Consider the following 23,386-nt stretch of genomic DNA (forward strand, 5'->3'; position numbering starts at 1 on the left):
GGCCATGGGCTGTGGGCCCTGGCTAGACGAGTCTACACAAACATGTTATGTAGAGCCCAAGTCCGGGCAGCTGTGCCCAGACACCCTTGTTTACTGGGTGTACCAAGGCACGTGGTTCAAGCTCTCCACTCACCACCTTTCTGCCTTGGGATCAAGTGGGAGTGTCTAAAGGGAGGAAGGGTCACCCCCTCCCCAGGTCCAGCATACTGGGATTCTCCCCCTGTAGGCAGGGTCGTCCTCTTCTTCAGTGCTAGGCTGGGGACCTGTGCTTTGGGGACAGCCCGCTTGCTCCGGCCATTTCGCCCAGCCCAAACCCTGTTCAGGGCAGCGCCAGCTCCAGATCTCGGGCACGCGAAAGGGCAGACCCGTGGGCAGATTCGCCCCTCTCCAGATCCTCCTCTTGCAGCTCCCTGCCTAGCCGTGAGGGCCCGAGACGAGACGTCACTGCAGGCCTCAGAGAGGGCGAGGACCTGACAGGCGCCCTCTCCGAGGCGCCCACCTCGGCCCCTCGGGTCCACAGCGCCTCCTCCAGCTCGGGGCTGGGTCACGGGGGCTCCCCGCGGGGAAGTCGAGGCCCCCTCTCCGGGCCTGTGCATCTCCCTCGGTGCCGCCTCGGAGCACGCTTCCCCTGCCAGGCCGCGGACCTCGGCTTACGAGGCCCCGCGTCGCGGCGCCCTGCAGGGACCGGCGCTCGGGCGAGGATGAATGGAAGGGCGGGGCGGGCGCCGCCGAGGGCGCGGGGCGGGGCCGCGCAGGGCAGCTGGGCCGCTCGCCCGCGCCCCGCCCCGCCCTCGTGCCGCAGCTCCAGGCCCCGCCCCGGCCCGCCCCTCCGCTCGCTCCCTGGGCGGCCGCGGCTCGGAGCCGGTGCCGGACCCGGTGTCCGAGAGGCGGCGGCCGCGCCGCGAGCCCCGAGCGCACCCGGCCCGGCCCGCGCCCTCCGCCTCCCGGGCCAGCGGCGGCGGCGGCGGGCGAGCTCGCGGGGCCCGGGCCGCCCCCAGCCCCAGCCCCAGCCCCAGCCCGCCGGCCCCGCCCCCCGCCGAGTGCATGAGGTTGACGCTACTTTGTTGCACCTGGAGGGAAGAACGTATGGGAGAAGAAGGTGCGCGGGGCGCGGGCCGGGCGGGCGGGGGCGTCGCGCCGGGGCCGCCGGGGAGCGGGTGCACGCGAGGGGGCCGGGTCTGCCGCGAGGCCGCGCCCCTGCCTCCCTGGGGATGAGCTCGCCCTTCCCGAGCCCGCGGGCCCCTCCCTGACGCGCTCCCCCTCGGTTTCCCCCTCCCGGGCCGTGGCCCCTCCTCCCTTTCGTCCCCGCCCGCCCCGGCCGGCCCCGGCCCCCCTCCGCGTGCTCGGCCCACCCGGGGCTCGCACTGGGGCCCCCTTATCCTGTCTCTAAGCCGGCCGGGAAGAAAGAGATGCTGGGGAAGCCGCAGCCCTGGTTCCGAGCTCTCTGCCCAGCTCCGTGACCTTGAGTCAGGTGCTACGTGCCAGGCCTCAGTTTACCCACTTTACGATCGGGACTGGGTGGTTGCCCCTCGGTACTGATGGTTGGAGGCCCTGATGGGCAGAGCAGAGAGAAGCCTCCTCCAGGGAACCGTCGGCAGTATGCTGGGGCCCCTACCCCCTCTCCCTGCACCAAACCTAGTGCCTGCCATCAGTCTTGGCTGGGAGGCTGACTCTCAGCTTAGTCTCCTCTTCCCCTCCTTTCCCCTTCCTGGGGCCTAAGGATTGGGTTGCAGGACAGTTAAGGGTATGAAGACCCCCAGGACTCCCTCCATGGGGTTGCCTTCCCTAGGTTCCCTGGCAGCCGTCACAGAGGCTCACCTGGTCCAGTGCAGGTCCGGTTTCCGCCAGCCCCTCCAGGCCTGCTCTTCCCTAGGGCTCCTGCCAGCCCTCCCCCAGGCCCCTGAAGGCCTGCTTGGGGCAAGTGCCCATCTCACTGTCACCCCTACCTTAGGTCCTTGCATCGTCGTGGAGGGCCAGGCTGTGACCTGGGAGCCTAACTGTGTGACCAGGCAAGCCTTACCCTCTCCAGGACTCAGTCTCCCCATCTATACAACGGGAAGGAGCAGGTTTGGGGGATCCTCCAGGGCCCACCCAGCTCTGAGGATACCAGGCCCCTAGAATGACTAAGCATGCCTAGTGGCTGGCTTGAGGAGGTGCCAGGCATCCCCAGAGCAGGTGTCTGGAAGTGCCCAGCTCTGCATTCCCCAGGCCCTCCTAGGCCAAGGCAGAGCCGAGATTGAGATGAGGCCAGCACCTCTGGGCTTCCTGCCTTTCTGCTCCTTTGGGGTCTTCAGCCCTAGATACACCAGCCCAGCCCTGTCCAGTCCTTGCCCTTTCAAAGCTCCTCTTCCTGGACAGGCAGGGGAAGAAAGGGGCTGTTACAAGAGTGTCACCTGCTGCCTTATCTCTAAGTTCTGCCACTTTCTTTCTCCCTATTGACCTTGCCAGACAGGAGTTGAAGCAGAAGAATGCTGTTGTTGGAGAGTGGACATCTTCTGATCCTACTCTTCTGTTTACAGACAGGGAAACCAAGGCCCACAGAGGCTTAGTGCCTTAGGCAAGATCTCAGCAAGGCTCTCAGACCTGTGTGCTTTCTTCTTTTGCTAGGCGCAGTGCCTGGGTGCTGCCTGTATATGCACGAGGATGTACAGGTCTACATGGGGTGGGCAGGGCAGGCTGGGCCTGCAACAGACGGCGCCTCCGAAGAATGATTCCTGACTCCCTGTCTTCCTTGCAGGAAGTGAGTTGCCCATGTGTGCGAGCTGCGGCCAGAGGATCTATGATGGCCAGTACCTCCAGGCCCTGAATGCTGACTGGCACGCAGACTGCTTCAGGTAGGGCAGGCTGGCCGGGGTCGGGGTGCCCCCAAGCAAGGCCTGCCAGAGACAAGAGGCTGGGTCAGCAGTCTGGGAGACCTGGCTCTTCCTTCTGCCATCTCTGCTTGTGACTTCCAGCAAGTCCTTGGCCCCCGTTTCCCCATCTCTAAAATGATGCATTTGGATAAGAAGGTCCCTAAAGGCCTTTGGTTTTGTCATTCTAGAGCTCTAAGGAGAGGAAGGGAGAGACCTGCATTTGCACCAGTATCACTGAGTTTACCGGCTCCTAGGCAGGGGGAGGCACTGGAAGGCCATGTGCCTCTGCCTTCTGGGTCCTCATGCTCCAGAGAAGGAAGGGGGATACAGCCCAGGCCCCAGGCTGGTTGTGAACATGCACAGCCCAGTCAGACCAGCCCCTTCTTCCAGAAACCAACTCCAAGCATAAGAGAGTGGGGTCAGGGGTGTGGTCATGCACATCGGACCCAAAGGTGGCCCAGCAACCCAGCAGGACCATCCTGAGAGGCAGGTGCAGGGCACAGCCTTCAAGTTAGCAATAACCAGAACCGGGGTCTCAGAGACGTGAGATTTTTCCACATGGAAAAGTGTGGCGGGAAGAAATTGCAGGCAGTGGGCCTGGCAGGTGCTAAGGGGTGGTGACCAGGCCGGGGCCAGTCAGCAAACAGCAGAGTTGAGGTGGGAAGGCATTGATTACCAGCTAAAGGGGTTTACTTTAGGCAGTGGGAACCTCTGACAGGTTGGTTTTTTTGTCTTTTGGAACAACGTCCAACATTTTCTGCGATTTAGTAAGAGCCAGGCACCCTCCTAGGACTCTGTCTGGTTTGATATCACGTTGTCGTCATTCATGGGGACGAGGTTAATGCTCTTGAGCAGAGTCACATAGCCAGCGAGTGAAGTGAGCACACAGCGTCCACCCTGGTTGGTGAGGCCAGAAGAGAGGCAGGTGCCAGGCCCCGGGGCTCCCAATCAGGAGTTTCCAAGGCCTTCAGGGAGGAAGAGTGCTCTGGGTAGGCAGAGAAAACCATCCGCACAGAGACAGAAATGGGAGTAGCTCATTTGGTTGGAAAAGAGCAAACAGAGGAGGCAAGGTTGGGATTAATTTGTGAAAAGGCGCTAAGGCCAAGATAAGGACCTTCCAAGGGCAGCAGGGAGTCAGCTGAGGGTTCGCAGCAAGCAGGGGAGGAACGTGGGTGGAAGTGCTATTGAAAAACACCAACCCAGTGGGCAGATGGTGGTGACTTGGCAGGGAAGGGATTGTCACAGTAGTCAGGGATCTGAGCTCATAAGGCCTGACCTAGGACAGTGACTACAAATGGAGAAGAGGGGACAATACTGGCTAGTAGTCACATTAGCCACTGTTTACTGGGCGCTCTGAACATTACCCTTGACCCTGAATAACACAGGTTTGAACTGCACCAGTCTACTGCAGGTTTTCTACAGCACGATACTGTAAACGTCTTTTCTCTTCTTTACGATTTTCTTAATAACGTTTTCTGTAGCTCAGTTTACCATAAGAATACAGTGGGTACGAAGTATCATGTACACCGTGTGTTAGTTGACTGTTCATGTTACGGGGAAGGTTTCCAGTCAACAGGAGGCCGTGAGAAGTTAAGTTTGGGGAACTGAAAGTTACACGTGGATTTGGGATTGTGCGGAGGTCGGTGCCCCAACTCCTGCGTTGTTCAAGGGCCAACTGTATTTCATTAAGTCCTCTCCATAACCCTGTGAGGTACCACTAGTTGTGCCATTTGCACAGGCTAGAGCTAGGGCTGGAGCCTGTGTTGGCCTCGCTCCAAGTCCTCGCAGAGGTGAAGAGGTGAGGGGTGCAGGATAGCTCGAGCAGCATCTGCAGCCGAGCAGCATCTTGCAGCCGTCTGGGCTTTTGCCCTGGGTGCTGGGGAGGATGGTCGTCCTTCGGCTCTCTTGGAGTTGGGGATCGGGTTGATGATGAGCTGTGCCCAACCACATTGACTTGCAGTGCAGCGAGCCATCCCGGGTGGCTGTGCCCGGCCCAGAGCTGGTGAGGTGGTCTGAGACCCCTCAGACATGGGGAGGCGGGAGAGGCAGCTCACTTGGGGACACTGGGGCAGTGTGCTGAGATGGTGGGCGGGATTCAGGATGGGGCCCGAGAGGAATTGGGAAGAACTTTGGGGACCCCTGTGCTGAGGATGCAGAGGGAGGTAAAATCTGGGGAGACATGGGGGAGGGCCAGGAATGCAGCCACAGAAGCCACAGCAGGGAAGCAGGGGGTAGGCAGGATGTACTAACCTAGCTTTGAAGGGGTCCCTGCCCCACAGCCCACAGCCCAGAGAGGAGGAGGGCCCCAGGTCAAGGCAGTAGGGAGGAGGATGTGCTGCCATCCTGAGTGTGATGGGGGTTCAGGGAAGGCTCCTTCAATGAGAGAGGGCTTCCAGGCATCCACATTCTAGCTTCCACAAGTGCTCCTGACCCAGTGGTGTGTGGTTCTCCCAGGAGCCCCTAAATGTGAGCAAGGCCAACAGTGCCCTTACCCCCAAGTCAGAGGAATCCCTGCCTGCCCAACCCCCATGGCCACCAGGCTCTGGACTCTTTACTTTCTTTGTCCCTAGGAGCCTCTCAAGTGCCGTGACGTGACACGGGGCTGGCACCAGCCCCCAGGCCCCAAAGTCCTTGCAGTAAGAGCCTTGTAAAAGCACAAGGGCGTGCCTCTGGCACCAGCACTGGGGGTCACCATCACTGCAGGGATCCTTCCCCGGTTCTAGCTATCCTTCCCGGTCATGGCCAGGCCCAGTGGTCCAAGCTTTGCTCTGTTCCAGCAAAGCTGTGTGTGGGAGGTTCCTTCCTTTAAGCCAGCCGCGCACAAACCCGAGGGCCACTGTAGCTCTGGTGACATCTCCCCAGAGGCCAGGTGGGCTGGCCCCGGGCGAGGAGGGGTGAGCGTGGAGCTGGCACAGGGCTCAGAGCCTGGGCCCTGGGAAGCAGCCCCCCCTTCCCCCATCTGGGGGACCTCTCAGGCGAGGACGACAGACTGTCCTGGAAGTCAACCTCTGTTCCTGTGGGAGCGGCACCGGAAGAAGCAGCTGCTTCGGAGCTTGTTCTGTCCCCAGAGAGTCCCCAGCCTCTGATGCCTTTGTCCAATCAGAGGCCCAGGGGCCTGGAGGGCGCTTTCTCAGGTGTGCAGGGCTGACGGCTGGGGGAGAGTGCAGGCCACCACCTTCCTGCTTCCCTGCCCGCCCCAGAGTGCGCCCAGGGAGGAGGCCCCCCAACTGCTTCCTGTTGTGGCCCTACACTAAGTCCTCCTCACCCATGGCTGCAGCCTCCTCCCCTGCTCTGTGGCCACGCTAGCCCCACCCTCTGCAGCCTCCAATCCTGAGGGCCTGGAGTAGGATGGGGAAGCCACTGGCTGGTCTGGCTGATTGCACTCCTGCGCTGCCCCATGCTGCAAAAGATGCTGGCCCTGAGGAGAAGCCGCTTCCTCAGAGGAGCCAAGTGAGTGCAGAGCCCCTCCCTCCCCACCTGTCCCAGATCTCAGGCAGGACCCCTGGTGTGAGGGCTCCCCAGGGGGCTGGAGGGGACTGGATGGGAGGCAGACCTACCTGGGACTAGACTGCTGGGCAGGAGAACTGAAACTCCTTGGTCACCATTGGGGGAAGCAGCAGGCTGACTGCTGCTGAGACTTTTGACCCTCTGGTCTTCTAGTTGCTCTTTCTTCACTCCTGGTATCCAGGGATGTGGCCCTGGGTGAGGGCATCCCTGGGAGCACACAGGGCATCCCTGGGAGCATGGACCGGTCACTGCAGAGCTTGTCACTGCCCTCCAGTGCAGCATCTCCCTGCCCTCCCCAGGATCCTCCTCTGCTGCCGGAGCCTGGCTCTGTGGTTGCCTGCTCTCCAGGACAGGACGGGTGCCCAGATTGGGGCAGACAAAGACCGTCCTCCAGCGGTTCCTTGGTCTGGCCCTGGGCCATCTCCCAGCACCCTCAGTGCCTGGTGCTCCTGCTGGGGGGCAGCAGCATGCGTGGGGCACCCCTAAGAGTCAGGCCTGCCTGCCTCACCTTCCTCCCCTGGCCTGAGACTGGATATGAGCTTGGGGTGAAGGGATGGACAGCGCCAGGGCTCCTGAGTGCCTTCCACACACACAGGTACACCGAAGCCCTGAGTGCCAGAACCAAGCTGCTCTGTGGGCCTGGGCTAGATCCCCAGTGTGAGAGGCAGGCCCAGCGGGAGTGCCCTGGGGCCATCCTGGGATGCTAGGGGTGGGACCTGTTCCAGGTTTAGCGGGAACACTTTCATTCTCCCTGGGGTCTAGCATTTGCGGATGCCTGGCATGGGACCTCAGAGAGCCTGAGGGTTGGTGGCAGAGACTGGTGCAGCCAACAAAAGGCTGGCGGTGCCGACCGCGCGGGGGTGTTGCAGACGGTGTGTGGGAGCACCCCCGCCAGGTGACTGAGTAGGCTTCAAGGAAGTGGTGACCAGGGAGCCGACTACGCTTACCCAGCCCTGGGGTGAGTCAGCGCGGGTTCTCCGGGGCTGCTGCGGTGAGGAATGTTTGTGCGGGAGTGAAGGGATAGGAGTTTGCAGGCTGGAGTCGAGCATTCTCTCCCGAGAGGAAGGCAGCTGCTCTGGAGCCCCCAGCAGCCCACCCACCCAGAGCCAGGCGGGGCCGCTTCCTGCAGCCCTGCAGCCCTGCAGCCAGGAGCCGGGGGGAGACTTCTGCGGGGACATTGCTGTGACCCGATGAGCGATGAGCGATGAGCGTCTGTCTAGTCGTGGAAGGGCAGAGTGAATCACTCACTGGTGCCCGGGGGCGCAGGCGGAGGAGCCTCCGCAAGGTCAGGGCACCGCGGCCGCCTCTGTGCGGAGCCGGCTCCTCTGCTGAGCACCTTCCCGAAAGGTTAGAGCCCCCGCCCCCGCCCCCGCCCGGGGCGTCCGTTTCGGGATCCCCCCACGTCCTGGCCCGCCGCACACACGGAGCAGTGAGGTGCACGCCCCCTAAGGGCGCCCCGGGCGGGGCAGGGGGGGGCGGGCGAGGAAGGGCTGCGCATGACGTCATGGCTCCAGGCCAGTGTTGCTTCCGCTGCCTGCCCCTGCGTCCCACCGCGGTCTCCCGAGGCCCTCCCTCCCCCACTCCCACCTCTCCTCAGGGGAGCTTATCAGACCCCCCTTCCACGATGCACCCCACCTCGTGCTTCGGAGCCCTAGCATTCGGTGCCTCCTCCCCCCAGCCCCCAGCGGCCCCTCCCCTCAGGCTCCCAGACAATGGGGAACTGTCTGGATCCTCTTAAAGGGACAGTGTCCCACCAACACTCCTGGCTGCCATCCTCTCCTTCCCCTTCATCCCCAGTTCCTTTTTTTTCTTTTTCTTTTTTTTTTTTTTTTAAGATTTCATTTATTCATGAGAGACACAAAGGCAGAGACGCAGGCAGAGGGAGAAGCAGGCTCCATGCAGGGAGCCTGATGTGGGACTCTGTCCTGGGACTCCAGGATCATGCCTTAGGCCAAAGGCAGATGCTCAACTGCTGAGCCACCCAGGCGTCCCTATCCCCAGTTCCTAAAGAGCATCAGTGAGTACAGTTAGTGTGAGACCATGTGCTGGCTGCAGAGGTTGAGGGTTCCCTGGCTGCCTGGGCCCCAGGCAGTCTTACTCAGGCCTCAGTCTTTCCTACCCTCCTCTCTGTTGGATCATTTCCCTACTGGGCGTGAGCTCTGAGCCTGGTACCCTGGTCTGTCCCCACATGACCTTGTGCTCAAACAACAGCAGAGCTGAGCACATCCTCTGCTCACTACTCTAGCTCAGATGAACCTATGCACCCAGGACCCTCAGTCAGGCTCTTCAAAGCCCTGCCGGCTCTCTGGCCATCATGCATTTCTGCATTTGCTCATCTGACTTAGCTGAGCTCCTGGTCCCCATCCAACTCACTCGTGGGTGGAAGGGAGCCAAGCATGTAGGTCTAGCTCCTGGCCTGTGGGAGCGGGTGCATCATTTCCCCCCAGCCAGGCCTCTACTGTAGCCCCTCCTGATGGGGCGGGGGCCCTGGCCTTGATCACTGCACATCTGAGTGTTCTGTGTATGGTGTGACTGACGGCTCTTCTGAGGGAAGGTGCAGGCACTGGGGCCCTGATTGAGCTGGAGTTAGCAAGGCTGGCCAAGCCCCCTTCTTGGGGCTGTGGCCCCCAAGGGCTGGATGAGGTCTAGGAAACAAGGAGATCTGTCTTCATTGATCCTGGTTGATGTCTGCTGAGCCAGATTCCTGCCTTATATCATAGTGGAACAGGGAGTAGTTTTGCTGTACTCTGTGATGCCCATCACATGACCTTGGGCACATCGGAGCCTCCAGAGTTCATCTGCCTCAGGGAGGCCTGTGTGAGTTAAGTAGGGACCAGCATTTGGTAGGTCTCTTCATAGCTCTGCAGGATCACTGCCATCGGCACCAGCCCCACCTGAGTCCTGGGTGCCCAGGTTCCCATCTCCACCCTACACCAGACTTGTGAGCAAGAATAGGTCATTTCCCTTCTCTGGCCCATCTTCCTTGTATGACAAGATATGAAGAGCATCTCTCACCCTGGGACTGATGGAATTGGCCAGATGATCTGGTGCTCTGGGTGCAGAACTGTGGTGGGTGGTTGTACAGGCTGTGCACTGCACAAAGGCTTCCAGCTGAGGGGCTGAGGGAGGTGGAAGCCAGCCCTGACTCCACCTGCTAAACCCTGGGCCCCAGCAAAGGCTTCTTCTGACCAAGGGGTGTGGGGGGGGGGGGGGCAAACATTTTCTGATTCTTCCAGAGGCCCCTGTAGACTGCAGCGAGGCCCCTGTAGAGGCCCCTGTAGACTGCAGCTAAATCCTGAGCCCCAGCAAAGGCTTCTTCTGCCCAAGGGGGGGGGGGGAGGCAAACCTTTTTCTGATTCTTCCAGAGCCCCCCCCCAGCTGTGGGGGGCTGGGCCAGATTGAGTCCCTGGGCCTTTCCCACCCAGGTGTTGTGAATGCAGTGCCTCCCTCTCACACCAATACTACGAGAAGGATGGACAGCTCTTCTGCAAGAGGGACTACTGGGCCCGCTATGGAGAGGCCTGCCACGGGTGCTCGGAGCACATCACCAAGGGGCTGGTCATGGTGAGCGCCCCACCCCACTCACACCCCACAGCCGCTGCTGGCACTCGTGCATCCTCATGGGTTTCCCTCCTCTGGTTCTCTTCTGTTCCTTTTTTCTGTCTCTGAGTCCCCCTGCCTTCTGAGCCCGTTGGTCTGTCTATGCATAGAACCAGCCTTCTAGAGCTGGCCAGCCAGGCCCCCAGAGTTGGTTTGGGGCTGCCCTTCTGAGAGAAGGCCATGGGGAGGAGCTGTGGGGGCTGAAGGATCATCCCTGCCACCCTCCTGCCAGGTGGCTGGGGAGCTGAAATACCACCCCGAGTGCTTCATCTGCCTCACGTGCGGAACCTTCATCGGTGACGGAGACACCTACACGCTGGTGGAGCACTCCAAGCTGTACTGGTGAGCGCCCCTGGTCCCCTCCAAGCCTGGGGTCCCACCTTCCACACCAGGGTTCTTCCCCTTCCTGGGTGGGGCAGTTGTTAATAGAAGGACAGTGAAGTGGTCACTGAGAAGAGACCCAGGAATCACAGTGAGAATGCGTCAGATGCCTGCTCTTCCATGTCACTGAGGTGCGGTTCTGGCACAGACCCTGCAAACTTAGGCCGAGTCCCCAACAGGGCTGCCCTCACGTCGGACAGCAACCCCAAGTTCGGGGGTTCCCACAACACCTCAAGCTTGATAATTCACTAAATGACTCCAAGAACTCAGGAAAGCCCTATACTTAGGATTACGGGGGTTTTATAAAGCCTACATATCCCTTCGTACGAGGGCCAGCCAACTGTAGTGACACTGAGAGTGGTCAAGTCTGGGAGGATCCCCAGTGTAGAGCTTCCACACATTTTCCCCCACACAATCGGAGCATGTGACACCCCCAGCCATCCTGGCATCACCAGAGTTTTTATTGGGGTTTCATCATATAGGCATCATTGATTGATTCATTGGGTGCACGATTGAACTTATTTTCTAGCCACTCCTGGCCCCACCCCCACCGCCTCCAAGGTCGGACTGGGTCACAGGCACCCCCCCAGTCACATAGTTGGCCTTGCCCGCAGCCAGCCCCCATCCTGAGTCCTCGGTTCACACAAGCTCAGGTATGGTCTGAGGGACACTCGGATTCCAAGGATTTAGAGCTACTTTCCCAGAACAAAGACCAGGCAAATTCTTTATTATACAGTGCTGATAAAGCTGGAGTCCCAGGCGGCATGGCACAGTCCCAAATGGGCTTTTAATGACTTCCTCCTGAACTGGATTTAGTCACTGGCCTTGTCCTGGCCAGTTTATAGCATAATGGGAGTGGACAAGCCCAGAATGACTGAGCTTTGGCGAGGGGCAAGGCCTGGGCCGGGCACACTCAGTTGCTGCTCCAGGACCATCAGGCAGCTGCGATCCTCCTGCCATGGAAGGGGTGGGTTTTGCAGGGGGTGGGGTGGGATTTGGGTGGAGGGGTGGGAGTGCTGTAAGGGGAAGTGGGGGGGAGAGAGGAGCCTGGGGCCGGGAGATGGGGGTAGTAGTGATGCTGGCAACTGCCCTGACACTCTTTTCTTCCCCCTCTTTGGGTCTCTGCCACCCGCGGCCCTTGCAGCGGGCACTGCTACTACCAGACTGTGGTGACCCCCGCCATCGAGCAGGTCCTGCCCGACTCCCCCGGCTCCCGCCTGCCCCACACAGTTACCCTAGTATCCATCCCCGCCTCACCTCATGGCAAACGTGGCCTGTCGGTCTCCATTGACCCCGCCCACGGCCCGCCAGGCTGCAGCACAGAGCACTCCCACACCGTCCGCGTCCAGGGGTGAGTGGCTGGCCAAGGCGGCAGCCTGTCTGGCTGTGGCCGTGGGTGCTCTGGGTGGGCGGCTGACACTAGGGCTGGGTGAGCCTTTGGGCGCAGATAGAGAACCCAGCTCTGGGACACCTGGATGGCCCAACTGGTTGAGCATCTGCCTTCAGCTCAGGTCATGATCCCGGGGTCCTGGGATCGAGCCCCACGTCAGGCTGCCTGCTCAGCGGGGAGCTTGCTTCTCCCTCTCCCTCTGCCACTTTCCACTTTCCCACTTGTCTGCCTGGAGCATGCTTACGTGCTCTCTTGCTCTCTTTCTCTTTTTTCCTCTCTCTCTCTCAAAAAAAAAAGAAAAAAGTGGCCATAGAAAAGAGATCAGTTACTTTCAGGGGGGCATGCAGCTGGTTTCTCAACAGAAACCATGGAAGCTAGAAAGCAGCAGAATAATATATTTGATGCACTGAGCAAAACACCATCAACCTAGGATTCTATCCTTGATGAAAATACCCTTCAAGAAATGCAGAGAAATAAAAACATGTTAAGGCATACAAAACCAACATTTAGTATGAGTAGGTCATGCCTAATGAAGATTCTAAAGGATGTAGAAAAGGTTTTAAATATGAGAAGAAATGCAGATTAAGGAGCCAGCTCCTGTCGCCAGCATGCTATGTGATGCTGAGCAGCCCCTTGTCCTTTCTGGGCTTTAGGGTCTTTGTCTCTACATTGAGGGAGTTGGGCACCTTGGAGCCTTCTAAGAGTTCTCTTAGGCCTTGATCTATTCCTTGAGTAAAGTAGTTTTAAATGTCCTCCTGAGCGGGCCTGGGAGTCAAGTGCCAGCTTCCATTGGATCCAGTGAACACTTCTCACATGGCTGTCAGGTCCCGGCACTGTGGTGGGGCCCTCTGGTCGGGAGGGGAGTGATGCTGGGGAAGGATGCGTCTGGCCTTGACCCTGCCTCTGCTCCCCCAACTTGAGCATCAGCCAGGGCAGCAGGTGCCTCATATACACAAGCAGGCACACAGACTGGTGAGAGAGATGGGGAACTCCCAGACCAGCTGGTCTCAAAACCAGGCAGACTTTTAGAAACGGAAAAGCCGATGGCACCTCCTCTCCCTGCGTCCCTCACCGGATGAGGGTTCTCACCAGCCAGCATCTACTTTCCCAGCAATTTCGGCATAGACTGTGCCCCTTAGAGAAGCAGCCCAGCCTGCCCAAAGACTGCTGACCAGATTTACTGGTTTGTTTGTTGTTGTTGTTGTTTTAATATTTATTTATTTGACACAGAGAGAAAGCACGAGCCAGGGATGGGGGCAGAGGGAGAGGGAAAAGCAGGTTTCCTGCTGAGCAGGGAGCCCAATGTGGGACTCGACCCCAGGACCTGGGATCATGACCTGAGCCTCCCCAGGCAGCCCCTCATGAACCTTTTTCTTAAAGGCCCCAGTCTCTTTTCTCTTCCACCTCTCACCCCTTCCCCATCTCAGGGCAAAGGCAAAGTAATGTTTATTCCTTAAAAAGCTTTCATGAAGACAAAATGAAAACACAGTAACCAAAGAGTTAAAAGAAGCAAGTAAATTTGACAAATTGGCCACTCCATGAGTTAGATTGTGGGTGTCATCATGTGGCTCGGAGTGGGCAGCCAGCCCCATCCTGCTCACTCTGGAGGAGTGGAAGCCTTGGCCTTATCAGGGCAAGTTTGGGAACCAGGAATTCAGTGGATTCAGACCCTCTTAGGACCCATCTCGTGACGCTTGTCTGCCTGGAACATAGACAGTTGGAAAGCTGTCTGTCTGTCCTCATGGCAGACACAGCACTCTGTTGAAGGGGAGCCCCTGAGCATCCTGTATAGAGTAGCAAGTACTTCTTTCCCTCTGGTTTGCCACCCACAGCATACATCAGTAATCGATTACAGAATTCCTCCTCACCAATCCAGAACTCCAGACTCTATACAGTTGTTGTCTGTCAATCATGCAAAATAGAATTAATTTGCTGCCTCACCCCGATTTGATTCCCGTGGCCTTGGTTCCTGTCAGGGCTCCAGTGGACAGGCAGGCAGGGGTTTGATCACTACTCTGTCCCCACAGAGTGGACCCAGGCTGCATGAGCCCAGATGTGAAGAATTCCATCCACGTGGGAGACCGGATCCTCGAAATCAATGGCACACCCATCCGGAACGTGCCCCTGGATGAGGTACGGGTCCCAGCCTGGCAAGCGGGGATTAGAGGTGGTGCTTTCATGCCTGACTCCTCCCCCACCTCCCTCTCCGCCACCTTGGACTCACCTGTCCACACTCCTGCTCTCCCCAGATTGATCTGCTGATCCAGGAAACCAGCCGCCTGCTCCAGCTAACTCTTGAGCATGACCCCCATGACACCCCGGGTCATGGGCCAGGGCCTGAGCTCAGCCCCCTGGGCTCCCCAACCCCCACTCCCAGTGGGGAGGTGGGCACCTCTTCCCGGCAGAAGCCTGTCCTGTAAGTCAGCCCCTTGTCGTATTTACTTTCATTGGCATTGGGCTTCAGGGCTTTGGGACCTGCTCGCTGCCCTCAAGGAGGTCTCAGTCTGGTGGGGGAGTCAGCCCTGCAAAGAAGCAGGCAGCAAAGGTTGCAGAGGGCTAAGAAAGGGGAAGGGTCACGAGACGGGGGAAAGTAGGGGACTGAGCTCCCCTCGCTGGGGTTTATATGGCACTTCTAGAATGGACCAGCGCCCTGGCTCCAAGGAGCAGCCAGCAGGTAGCTCAGGACATGGGAGCATGGAATGTCTTTGGGGAGTGGCGGGTCCCCTAAAGGCTGTTGTGGCAAAGAGATGTGTTTCAGAGAGCACTCTGGTCCCCTGTGCACAAGGGTGCTCAAGGCCAGAGATGGCTCACAGGCCATGGCAGGGGTCCAGAAGGAGGTGCCAGGGGCCCCAGACCCTCTGAAGTGGGGGGAGCACATGGAAGAGACCCAGAGCCAGCCTGGTCCTCACTCCACTTAACCACAGGCCTGCTCAGGACTCCTGGTGAAGAATTTTGCGGGGATACTCTCTGGAGAAACCACTTTTAGTCTAAGAAACAGTGGTGCCAAAGGCCTATATTTCCCCCTCCTGTGCATTTGTCTGGAGCTCGAGCTGTCCTGTGGAGCCACCTACATAGCAGGGTTACAGGCATCCTGGACAGGACCACACCCTGGGGCCAAGGCACCCAAGTCCTGGGAGATAAAGCTTCTGACCTAGGGTCACCAGGCAGAGAAGACCGAGGATAGACGGTCCTACAGAGGGCACCCGCAGGATAGCAGGCCTAGGACGGGGCTACGGTCATTGGCATCAGGATGGGGCTTATGGCTTCCCAGGAGAGCTGCCCTGTGCCACCCTCTCCTGGACTGGGGTAGGGGTGCTGCTTGTACATGAACTGTGGATGGGAGCATGGCAGGCAGGAGGAAGGGGTCAGAGCTGAAGCCTGGTGCCCACCTGCCACCTATGACACTGAGCACCGTGTGTGTCTCCCCAGGAGGAGCTACAGCATTGACAGGTCTCCGGGTGCTGGCTCACTAAGCTCCCCAGCCTCCCAGCGCAAGGACCTGGGTCGCTCTGAATCCCTCCGTGTGGTCTGCCGGCCGCACCGCATCTTCCGGCCATCGGATCTCATCCATGGGGAGGTGTTGGGCAAAGGCTGCTTCGGCCAGGCCATCAAGGTACAGGATGGGCCTGGGCAGGGGTGGGGGGAGAAGTGGGAGCGGGGTGGGAGTACGGGGGAGGGGACAGTCTAGGGGAGACCCATCAGTCCTGCCTGCTTCCAGGAACCCGAACCCACAGTGGAAGGAGCACTGGGCTTCCAGACTCCCTGGCCCCTACTCTCCTCCACCTGGGCTTCCCTAAGCTGGTTAGGGGGAGGGAACCTACTACAGAGAGACCCAGAACTTTATGTGGAGGATGTAGTTGGAAGGTGGGTGGGAAGGCAGCCCAGGATGGCCCAGAAGGCTCCTTCCCCGGGGCCGTGCCCTGAGCCTGAAGCCAACCCTCCATGGCCCTTACACTGCGCACCCCCTTCACAGACTCCCTACACTAACATTGAGCCCTTCCTTGGCTCTAATGTTACCTGGCTGTGTCCAGGCTGGAAGGCTCAGGATTATACAGAAGGCACCCATCAGGCCCTGTTCCTGGTCCCCTTCCCAGGGCAGGGGAGTCCCTGGTGGAACCGCCTTTGGGTTTCCAGGAGACCACTCAGCGGAGCAGAGGAAAGAGCTGGCCTCTGGGTCAGGTGGTCACCTGAGCCCCAGCCATCCCTCCTCCTGCTGGGTGACCTTGGGTGCTGTCAGGAAGCCTCCCGAGGCCCCATTTCCTCACGTATGAGGGAGCTGATAAGTCCTGCCCCATGGGGGCTGGGGACATCACCTGAAAGGCCTGTGGAGACCTACAAGCCATGTGCCTCCTTGTCCCCCGGCAGTTCTGGGGTAGGGCTGGGGCCGCCTGCCAGGCGGGCAAAGAGCAACTCTGTCAGTACCGAGTCTCCGTGCCTCGGTGTCCCCACACAGGTGACACACCGGGAGACAGGCGAAGTGATGGTGATGAAGGAACTGATCCGGTTTGATGAAGAGACCCAGAGGACGTTCCTCAAGGAGGTCAGTGAGCAGAACTGCCACGCCGCCACCTCACCAGACCTCTCCGCTGAGGGGGTGGCCAGGCTTCCGGGAGGATGGATCGCTCCAGCCACATGCTGGAGGGAGAGAAAGTAACTCGCTGGAGGGTGTCCCCCGGCTGGGGGAGGGGAAGCTGGAGTGGGGGGCACAACCCAAGCAGACAGGCACCGTGGTCTGACGGGCAGGGACTCCCACCTGTGAGGTGGCTGGGCCCCTGGTGCCCCGGGAGGAGGGCACAGGGCGGCACAGGGAGGAGGAGGCTCGGGCACAGCCCCAGGCCTGGCCTGTGTGCACCCCCACCAGGTAAAGGTCATGAGATGCCTGGAGCACCCTAACGTGCTCAAGTTCATCGGAGTGCTCTACAAGGACAAGAGGCTCAACTTCATCACAGAGTACATCAAGGGGGGTACCCTCCGGGACATCATCAAGAGTATGGTGAGTGCCAACCCAGTCCCCCACCTCTCCCCTCCCCTCCCATGCCCGCCTCTAGCACCAGGGGCCCAGGACAGGCAGCTGCCCTCCAGGCTTCCTCAGCCCCTCAGTGGGGTTTGCCTCTGGTCTCCAAGGCTCTCCAAACCCTGATTCTGAGCCCAACAGGGAGCCATCAACTCCCAGCTAAAGCTCAGGTCCAGAGAGGGTCCCCACTTCGCCGAGGTTGGAGACACACAGGCTATTTCAGGGTGGCCGTCCTGGGAACCTACTGCCTGGCCCTGCCCTGGCCCAGAGCTGCCAGACTCAGACTTGCCTGCCACAGGGCACAAGAGCTCAGGAAAGGCACCTTTATTACCTCTTTTTACTAGTAAGTGGGCCTTCTTACTATTTACTGTGTTCTGTACAATTCCGAACTCTCTTTAAGGGTTCAGATAAAAATTGAAAATCCAAACCGAGGAAGTATTTGAGGAGGAGCTTATAGCACTCTGGTGCTCTCGGATGGTGCCGCATCTCAGCGTTCCCCTTGTGCACCCCAGATTCCTCACCACCACCCCCAGGCTGCAGCCCCAGCAGGCTCCTAACAGGTGCAATTTCTCAGAAAGGATTCTGTGGTTGAGTGCAGTTTGGGAATGGCGGGCTACACCCACCTGGGCTTCCTCACCACGCTCTGGATCTGTAGCAGCACTCTGCTGTCCCCACCTGCCCAGTGGAGGTCTCTGCGTGGGTGGGGTGAGAGAACCAGGTGTCTCCCCAGATGAGTTGAGGCCAGAGCCCTACTCGCTGGTGCCCTCCCTACAGGTGATCTCATTGGGCCCATCTATCTCTGCCTACAGAGATACACAAAAGTAGGTTCAGATTTTCTAAAAATCTGAAAGATTGGGATTGTGTTGAAGATAGAGGTTTTTTTCCTCCAAAGAGCTGGATCGGGAGTTGCACAGCAGTATCCCCCACTTTGTGTCTGAAATCACATAGTGGAAAATGATACCTTTTTAAAAAGATTTAATTTATTTATTCATGAAAGAGAGAGAGAGAGAGGTAGAGACACAGGTAGAGAGGTAGAGAGAGGTAGAGGGCTCCCTGGGGGGAGCCCGATCCGGGACTCTGAGCCAAAGGCAGACGCTCAACGACTGAGCCACCCAGGCATCCCGGAAAATGATATCTTTGAGCTCTTCACCCCCACCCCTTAGTTGCGGACAGGTGGAGGTACAAAAGAGAATGGGGGGGTCATTGGATTCTCTGGGACACTTGCTCCCTTGGCGTCTCTCTCCCCCCAACCATTCTGCCATCACGGCCTCCGTTGGCCCTTCTCTCCCCACTCCCCCAGGACAGCCAGTACCCGTGGACTCAGAGGGTGAGCTTTGCCAAGGATATCGCTTCAGGGATGGTAAGTGGGCTTCGGGACCGTGGGCTGGGCGATCTGACCCCACTTATAAAAAGATTCTGTCCCACTAACCTAAAACTTTACAAGGAAGTTAGAGACAGAAGCCATGGGGAAGCTCTGGTAAAGAGCAGAGGGGATCAGGTGGGGGTGGGAAGAGTACGCCTCACTCACCAGCTTGGGGCAGGAGGGGAGGTGGAAGCCCTGGGGTGGGGTGGGGGGGTGCCTCAGCACAGCTGCCCCCTGACCTCATGCTCCCTGCCCCCAGGCTTACCTCCACTCCATGAACATTATCCACCGGGACCTGAACTCACACAACTGCCTGGTCCGAGAGGTGAGCAGCCTGGGACCAAGAGGGAGAGAGCGCGGGAGCCCCCCCCTGCACCCCTGGCCTTTCTGGGACAGGGATCTGGCTGGCCGCTTCCAGGCCTCTTCTGGCCCGAGCGGAAGCAGCTCCGGGAGGCAGGCTTGGATCGTGGCTCCAGCCCTCTGAGCCGTCAGCACCCCAGGTTGTTAGGAGACTCTGATAAACGGATGAAGGAGAAAGTGATGGGTCATCTGTAATGGCTCAGGCTCATGTGCCCTGCCTTGCCAGACCCGGGGGCAGAGTGGCCAGGCCTACGCCACACGACAACAGGCAACAACAACCGCAGGCCTGGAGGAGGGCCTGAGCACATGGGCTGGCATGGACAAGGCCGGCTTCTGAAAGAGGCCCTGGAGGGGGGGCATACTGAAGTGGAGAACTAAGGGGGGGCAGGGAGCCCAGGGTTTGAAGGGTGGGGATGGAGGGGACCATAGGCTGTCTGCAGGAGGCAGCGAAGGGAGGGGGTGGCTGACGGTGCCCAGCTGGAGAGGGGGTGCACTAGTTTCTTGGGGGCTGCCATCACAAAGAACCATGGGCTGGATGGCTTGGAACAACTGAAATGTATTCGGAGGGTTTAGGAAACAGAAAGTCCCAAACCAAGGTGTTGATAAGGTTGGCTCTTAGAGGCTCAGAGGGAGAATCTGTCCCGTGCTTCTCTCTCAGCTTCTGGAGGCGCCAGCGCTCCTTGGCGTTCCTTGGCCAGCAGCCACATGATTCCAGCCTCTGCCTGAGTCTTCACTCCGTGTGTCTGTGCATCCTCTTCTTATAAAGACATCAGGCACTGGATTTAGGACCCACCCTGATCTCGTATAACCTCATCTTAACTGGTAGCATCTGCAAAATCCTGTCTCCAAATACAGTCACTTCGAGATTCTCGGACGTGAATTTGGAGGAGGAGACTATTCATCACACTACAGGCAGGTTGAGATCCAGTCCTGGATGAAGAAGTTCTCCAGGCAGGCGTTTGCCAAATGAAATCAGTACAAGAAGTGTTTGAGGTGATAGGAAAAGCACGTGCAAAGGCCAATCAGTATGACATTCAGGAAGCAATGAGTTGGTCACTGTAGAGTTGGCAGGGTTGATGGGAACTTCCAGGAGGCTGTGGGGGCACGTAGGCTTCAGAGAGCAGTGGGCTGTGAGCACAGAGAGGTGGGCGAGGCTGGATCCCCTGTCTCCCTCCTCCGAGGAGCCTGTCAGGCTGCTCCTGCTGGCGATGGGTGTCACTGCAGGGCTGAGCCAGGGTGGTGTGCCAGGGGTGAGGAGAGGGTGGCCTATCCCAGTTTCCACCCCACAACAGAGGGCATCCGTTGAGCATCTGATGAGGAGTGGAGTGGGCAGGTGGCACCAGGAGCCTGTCTCAATGTGGCCCCTGCTTTCTTGTCTCCACAGAACAAGAACGTGGTGGTGGCTGACTTTGGGCTGGCACGGCTCATGGTGGAAGAGAAGACACAGCCCGGAGGCCTTCGAAGCATCAAGAAGTCAGATCGCAAGAAGCGATACACGGTAGTGGGCAACCCATACTGGATGGCGCCTGAGATGATCAATGGTGAGTGGGCCGGCAGGGCTGCAGGGGCCCCCATCCCTGGCCTCCACCTCCTCCGCTCCGCACCCTCCTTGGGTCCTGTGACTCGTCCGTCTCCCATCAGCTGTAACATATCACCACCCACTTGGCTTAAAAAAACAAATTACCATCTAGTTCTAGTAGGAGTGGGGAGTACAGCGTCCGTCTCACCGGCCTGAAGTCAGGTGTTGGCTGGGCCAAGTTCCTTCTGGAAGCTCAAAGGGAGAACCCATTTCGTTTGTAGCCTACAGTCCTTGGCCCAAGGCCCCTTCCTTCAACAAAGGCGAGGACCCTGGCACCCTCTCTGACATCTGTGTCTATCATCAGGTCTCCTTCCATGCCTGCCCCCCTCTCATTAGGACCTCTGTGGTTGTATCATCCTCTGCCCATGTTCAGATCCTGAACGTAATCACACCATCACGTCCCATGCCAGGCAGTGCCTTCACGGGGCCCAGGGAGCAGGTGGTGGACAGCCTGGCCCACCCAGGGTCCTCTCTCCCACTCCATTTCTTTTTCATTAGGCCCATCACACGGTGACCCCCAGATGCCCACACCGTGGACTGTAGGGCCCCTGCCTGCGTAGGGGCTGAGCACACACAGGGTCAGGGCAGGTGGAGCCAGGGGCATCTTGGCGCCAGCCCCAACCGGAGTTTTAACATAGCCACCTGCCTCTCACCCCAATGACTTAACCTGCAAAATGGCGCTAACTCCCTACCTCTCAGGGGGGCCGTGAGGATCAGCTACAGTGTGTAAACCAGTTGGAATCTGCTACGTGAGACTAGATGTCCTGGTCGTGTTTAACGTCCTGCAGTCTCCCCATTTCACAGCTGAAGAGCATGAGGCTCAGGGAGTCTGTGTCAGTCCATGGCGCTGCTGTCAACAGATTGCCACAAACCAGGTGCTTTAAAACCATAGAAACGTATTCTCTCATAGTTCTGGAATCCAGAAGTCTGAAGTCCAGGAGAGCCATGCTTCTTCCAGGAATTGTAGGGGAGAACCCTTGCTGCTTCTAGCTCCTAGTGGCTGTCCTGGCATTCCCAGGCATGGGGCCACTGCCAATCCTGTGTCTCTTCCTCCTCACTCTCTCTTAGGACACTTGCAGTGGTGCTTAGAGCCCGTCTAGATAATCCAGGATTATCTCATCTCGAGATCCTTAATGATATCTGCAAAGACCTTTTTTCCAATAAAGTAATTTTCACACATCCCAGGGGTTTGACACGGATGCTTTCCAGGGCCACCATGTGGCAAGTCCATGACTTGCCTAGAGTCACACAGCTGGTCAGTGGCTGGTCAGTGGCCAAGCTGGGCCTGGAACCGCCCCCTGCCCAGAGCTCTCATCCTTACCTCTCAAAGGTTTGCTCAGACCTGGTGGGGGTGGTGGGCAGAGCCTAAGCCTCGGTCCCACGGAGGTCGGTGGCCTCTGCCTCCTGATCCAGCCTCACCTGCTGACAGCTGATCTCTTCATCCAGGCCGCAGCTACGATGAGAAGGTGGATGTGTTTTCCTTTGGAATCGTCCTGTGCGAGGTAGGTCCAGGGATAGGTGGCAGTTGGCTGCAGGCTGGAAGTCTGCAGGGGCCCCAGCCCCGAGGGGTGGAGAGGGGAGCTCCTTGGAATGGGGCTGCCCACAGCAACCTGTACCCCCAGGGGGTGTGGTGCTCAGGCGGTACCAGACCAAGTGTGACTTGCTCTTAAACCTGCCTGGGTAGCGCCCAGCCCCTGAGACCCACCCCCAGCCCCCGCCACCCTGGGTCACTTCTGGGCCTTGTGCTGGACAGATCATTGGGCGGGTGAATGCGGACCCCGACTACCTGCCCCGCACCATGGACTTTGGCCTCAATGTGCGGGGCTTCCTGGACCGTTACTGCCCTCCAAACTGCCCTCCGAGCTTTTTCCCCATAACTGTGCGCTGCTGTGATCTGGACCCCGAGAAGAGGTAAGTGCAGTCGGCGCTCCGCCTGCAGCAGCCCTAGGGGTGGGGCCAGTCTCCAGCGGAGCAGAACCCACCATCCCATCCGCCTGTCACCCCAGGCCCTCCTTTATGAAGCTGGAGCAGTGGCTGGAGACCCTCCGCATGCACTTGGCCAGCCACCTGCCACTGGGCCTGCAGCTGGAAGAACTGGACAGGAGCTTCTGGGAGACCTACCGGCGAGGCGAGAGCGGACTGCCCGCTCACCCCGAGGTCCCCGACTGAGCCCAGCCCACTCGGCTGCCCCCGTGCCCACCTCTGGAGGACCCACCCTGTACCACACTCCTACAGGTCGTGGCCCAGGCGTGGAGCCCCCAGCTGGGCAGCAGGCACCCAGACTCCTCCCTAGCACCGGGCCCTGACTTGCCTTCTCTTAGCCTGTGGGCCGTGGCCCCTGCCCCATCTCTGCCCCTGGCCCCAGAGCTGGCCTGGCTGCACACACACCGTCACCTCACCCTGCCTTACCTGTCTTGGTGGGGCCACCCCCTCTCGCTTCTCCTTGCATGAGCTGGAGGGCCCGTGTGAGTCCTGCCCCATCCTCCACCCCGCTGCCCCCAGCTGTCCTGCGCACACTCCCCGTCTGTGGCTTCTCTGAGGCCAGGCCAGTAGACAGCCTCAGAGTGGACCGGTCAGGGCTGAGTTCGTAGGAGGGCACCAAATGAGGGAGAGGCTGCATTCTGGGGTGCGTCACCCCCCCCCCGGGGGGTGGTGTCTCTGTAGTAGCAGGTATTGATAGTTACCCAAACCCCCAAACAGAGAGGTCTGCCTCTGGAGGGTGGGAGTTCCAGTAGCTAAGCCGCAGGCCTCTCTTGCTTTGGGTCTCTTCATTTCTTTCTCGAAGCCACTTTAGTGAGAAGCAGGTACCAGGCCTCAGGGTGAAGGGAGGGTCTGCTGGGGGAGAGGGGATCCGGATCCCTGGATCAGAGCTGCCGGGAGGAGCCACAGAGGGACGCTGGGCAGAGCGGACGAGGCAGGTGTCCACCAGCATCCCAATCCCCAAAGTCCATCTCAGTGCCCCTCCCGGGCTTCTCCCCAGGCCGCCCCTCCCCGTGGCCCTCTGTCCTCTGGGTTCTTTCTGTGTAATCTATTTTTTGAGAAGAATTTGTATTATTTTTTCATACGGCTGCAGCAGCTGCTGTCAGAGGGCTTGGGGCTTTATTTTTCTGGCGGGTGGGGGTGGGGGGGCCATTTTGTCACTTTGCCTCAGTTGAGCATCTAGGAAGTATTAAAACTGTGAAGCCTCCTCAGTGCACTTTGAGCCTGGAAAACAATCCAAACAGGCCCGTGGGACTGCGGGTCAGGGAGTGTGGGACATGTCCGCCTCCATCCAGGAATCATGATGTCTAAGGAAGAAAACCTAGACACAGAACAATAAAATAAATTTCATACTCCCCAA

General features: G+C 59.0%; 1 protein-coding gene and 1 long non-coding RNA gene across 4 annotated transcripts; one reads left to right on the plus strand and one right to left on the minus strand.

The window, feature by feature from the left end:
• The first annotated feature begins 980 nt into the window (after positions 1–980).
• Positions 981–23,386, plus strand: LIMK1 (LIM domain kinase 1). Of its 2 annotated transcripts, XM_077908239.1 has the most exons (16): positions 981–1,099; positions 2,738–2,834; positions 9,785–9,923; positions 10,192–10,301; positions 11,485–11,691; positions 13,758–13,863; positions 13,980–14,146; positions 15,160–15,343; positions 16,184–16,270; positions 16,592–16,723; positions 18,045–18,104; positions 18,367–18,432; positions 19,852–20,008; positions 21,493–21,548; positions 21,800–21,957; positions 22,053–23,386. In XM_077908239.1, exons 1-16 carry the CDS (start codon positions 1,045–1,047, stop codon positions 22,213–22,215), a joined length of 1,944 nt encoding a protein of 647 aa, XP_077764365.1. In that variant the 5' UTR covers positions 981–1,044; the 3' UTR covers positions 22,216–23,386. The 2 variants fall into 2 exon arrangements, with proteins under 2 accessions (XP_077764365.1, XP_077764366.1); XM_077908240.1 differs by lacking the exons at positions 981–1,099; positions 2,738–2,834 and adding an exon at positions 6,154–6,302.
• On the minus strand, positions 19,008–21,741 carry LOC144319725 (uncharacterized). 2 transcript variants are annotated; one of them, XR_013385453.1, is made up of 2 exons: positions 20,739–21,741; positions 19,008–20,231 (listed from the first exon to the last, which is right to left on the minus strand). It is a non-coding gene; the product is annotated as an uncharacterized LOC144319725 (long non-coding RNA). The 2 variants fall into 2 exon arrangements; XR_013385454.1 differs by having other exon boundaries at positions 19,008–20,238.

Source organism: Canis aureus, chromosome 8, assembly GCF_053574225.1.
Source record: "Canis aureus isolate CA01 chromosome 8, VMU_Caureus_v.1.0, whole genome shotgun sequence".
Classification (NCBI taxonomy): Eukaryota; Metazoa; Chordata; class Mammalia; order Carnivora; family Canidae; genus Canis; species Canis aureus.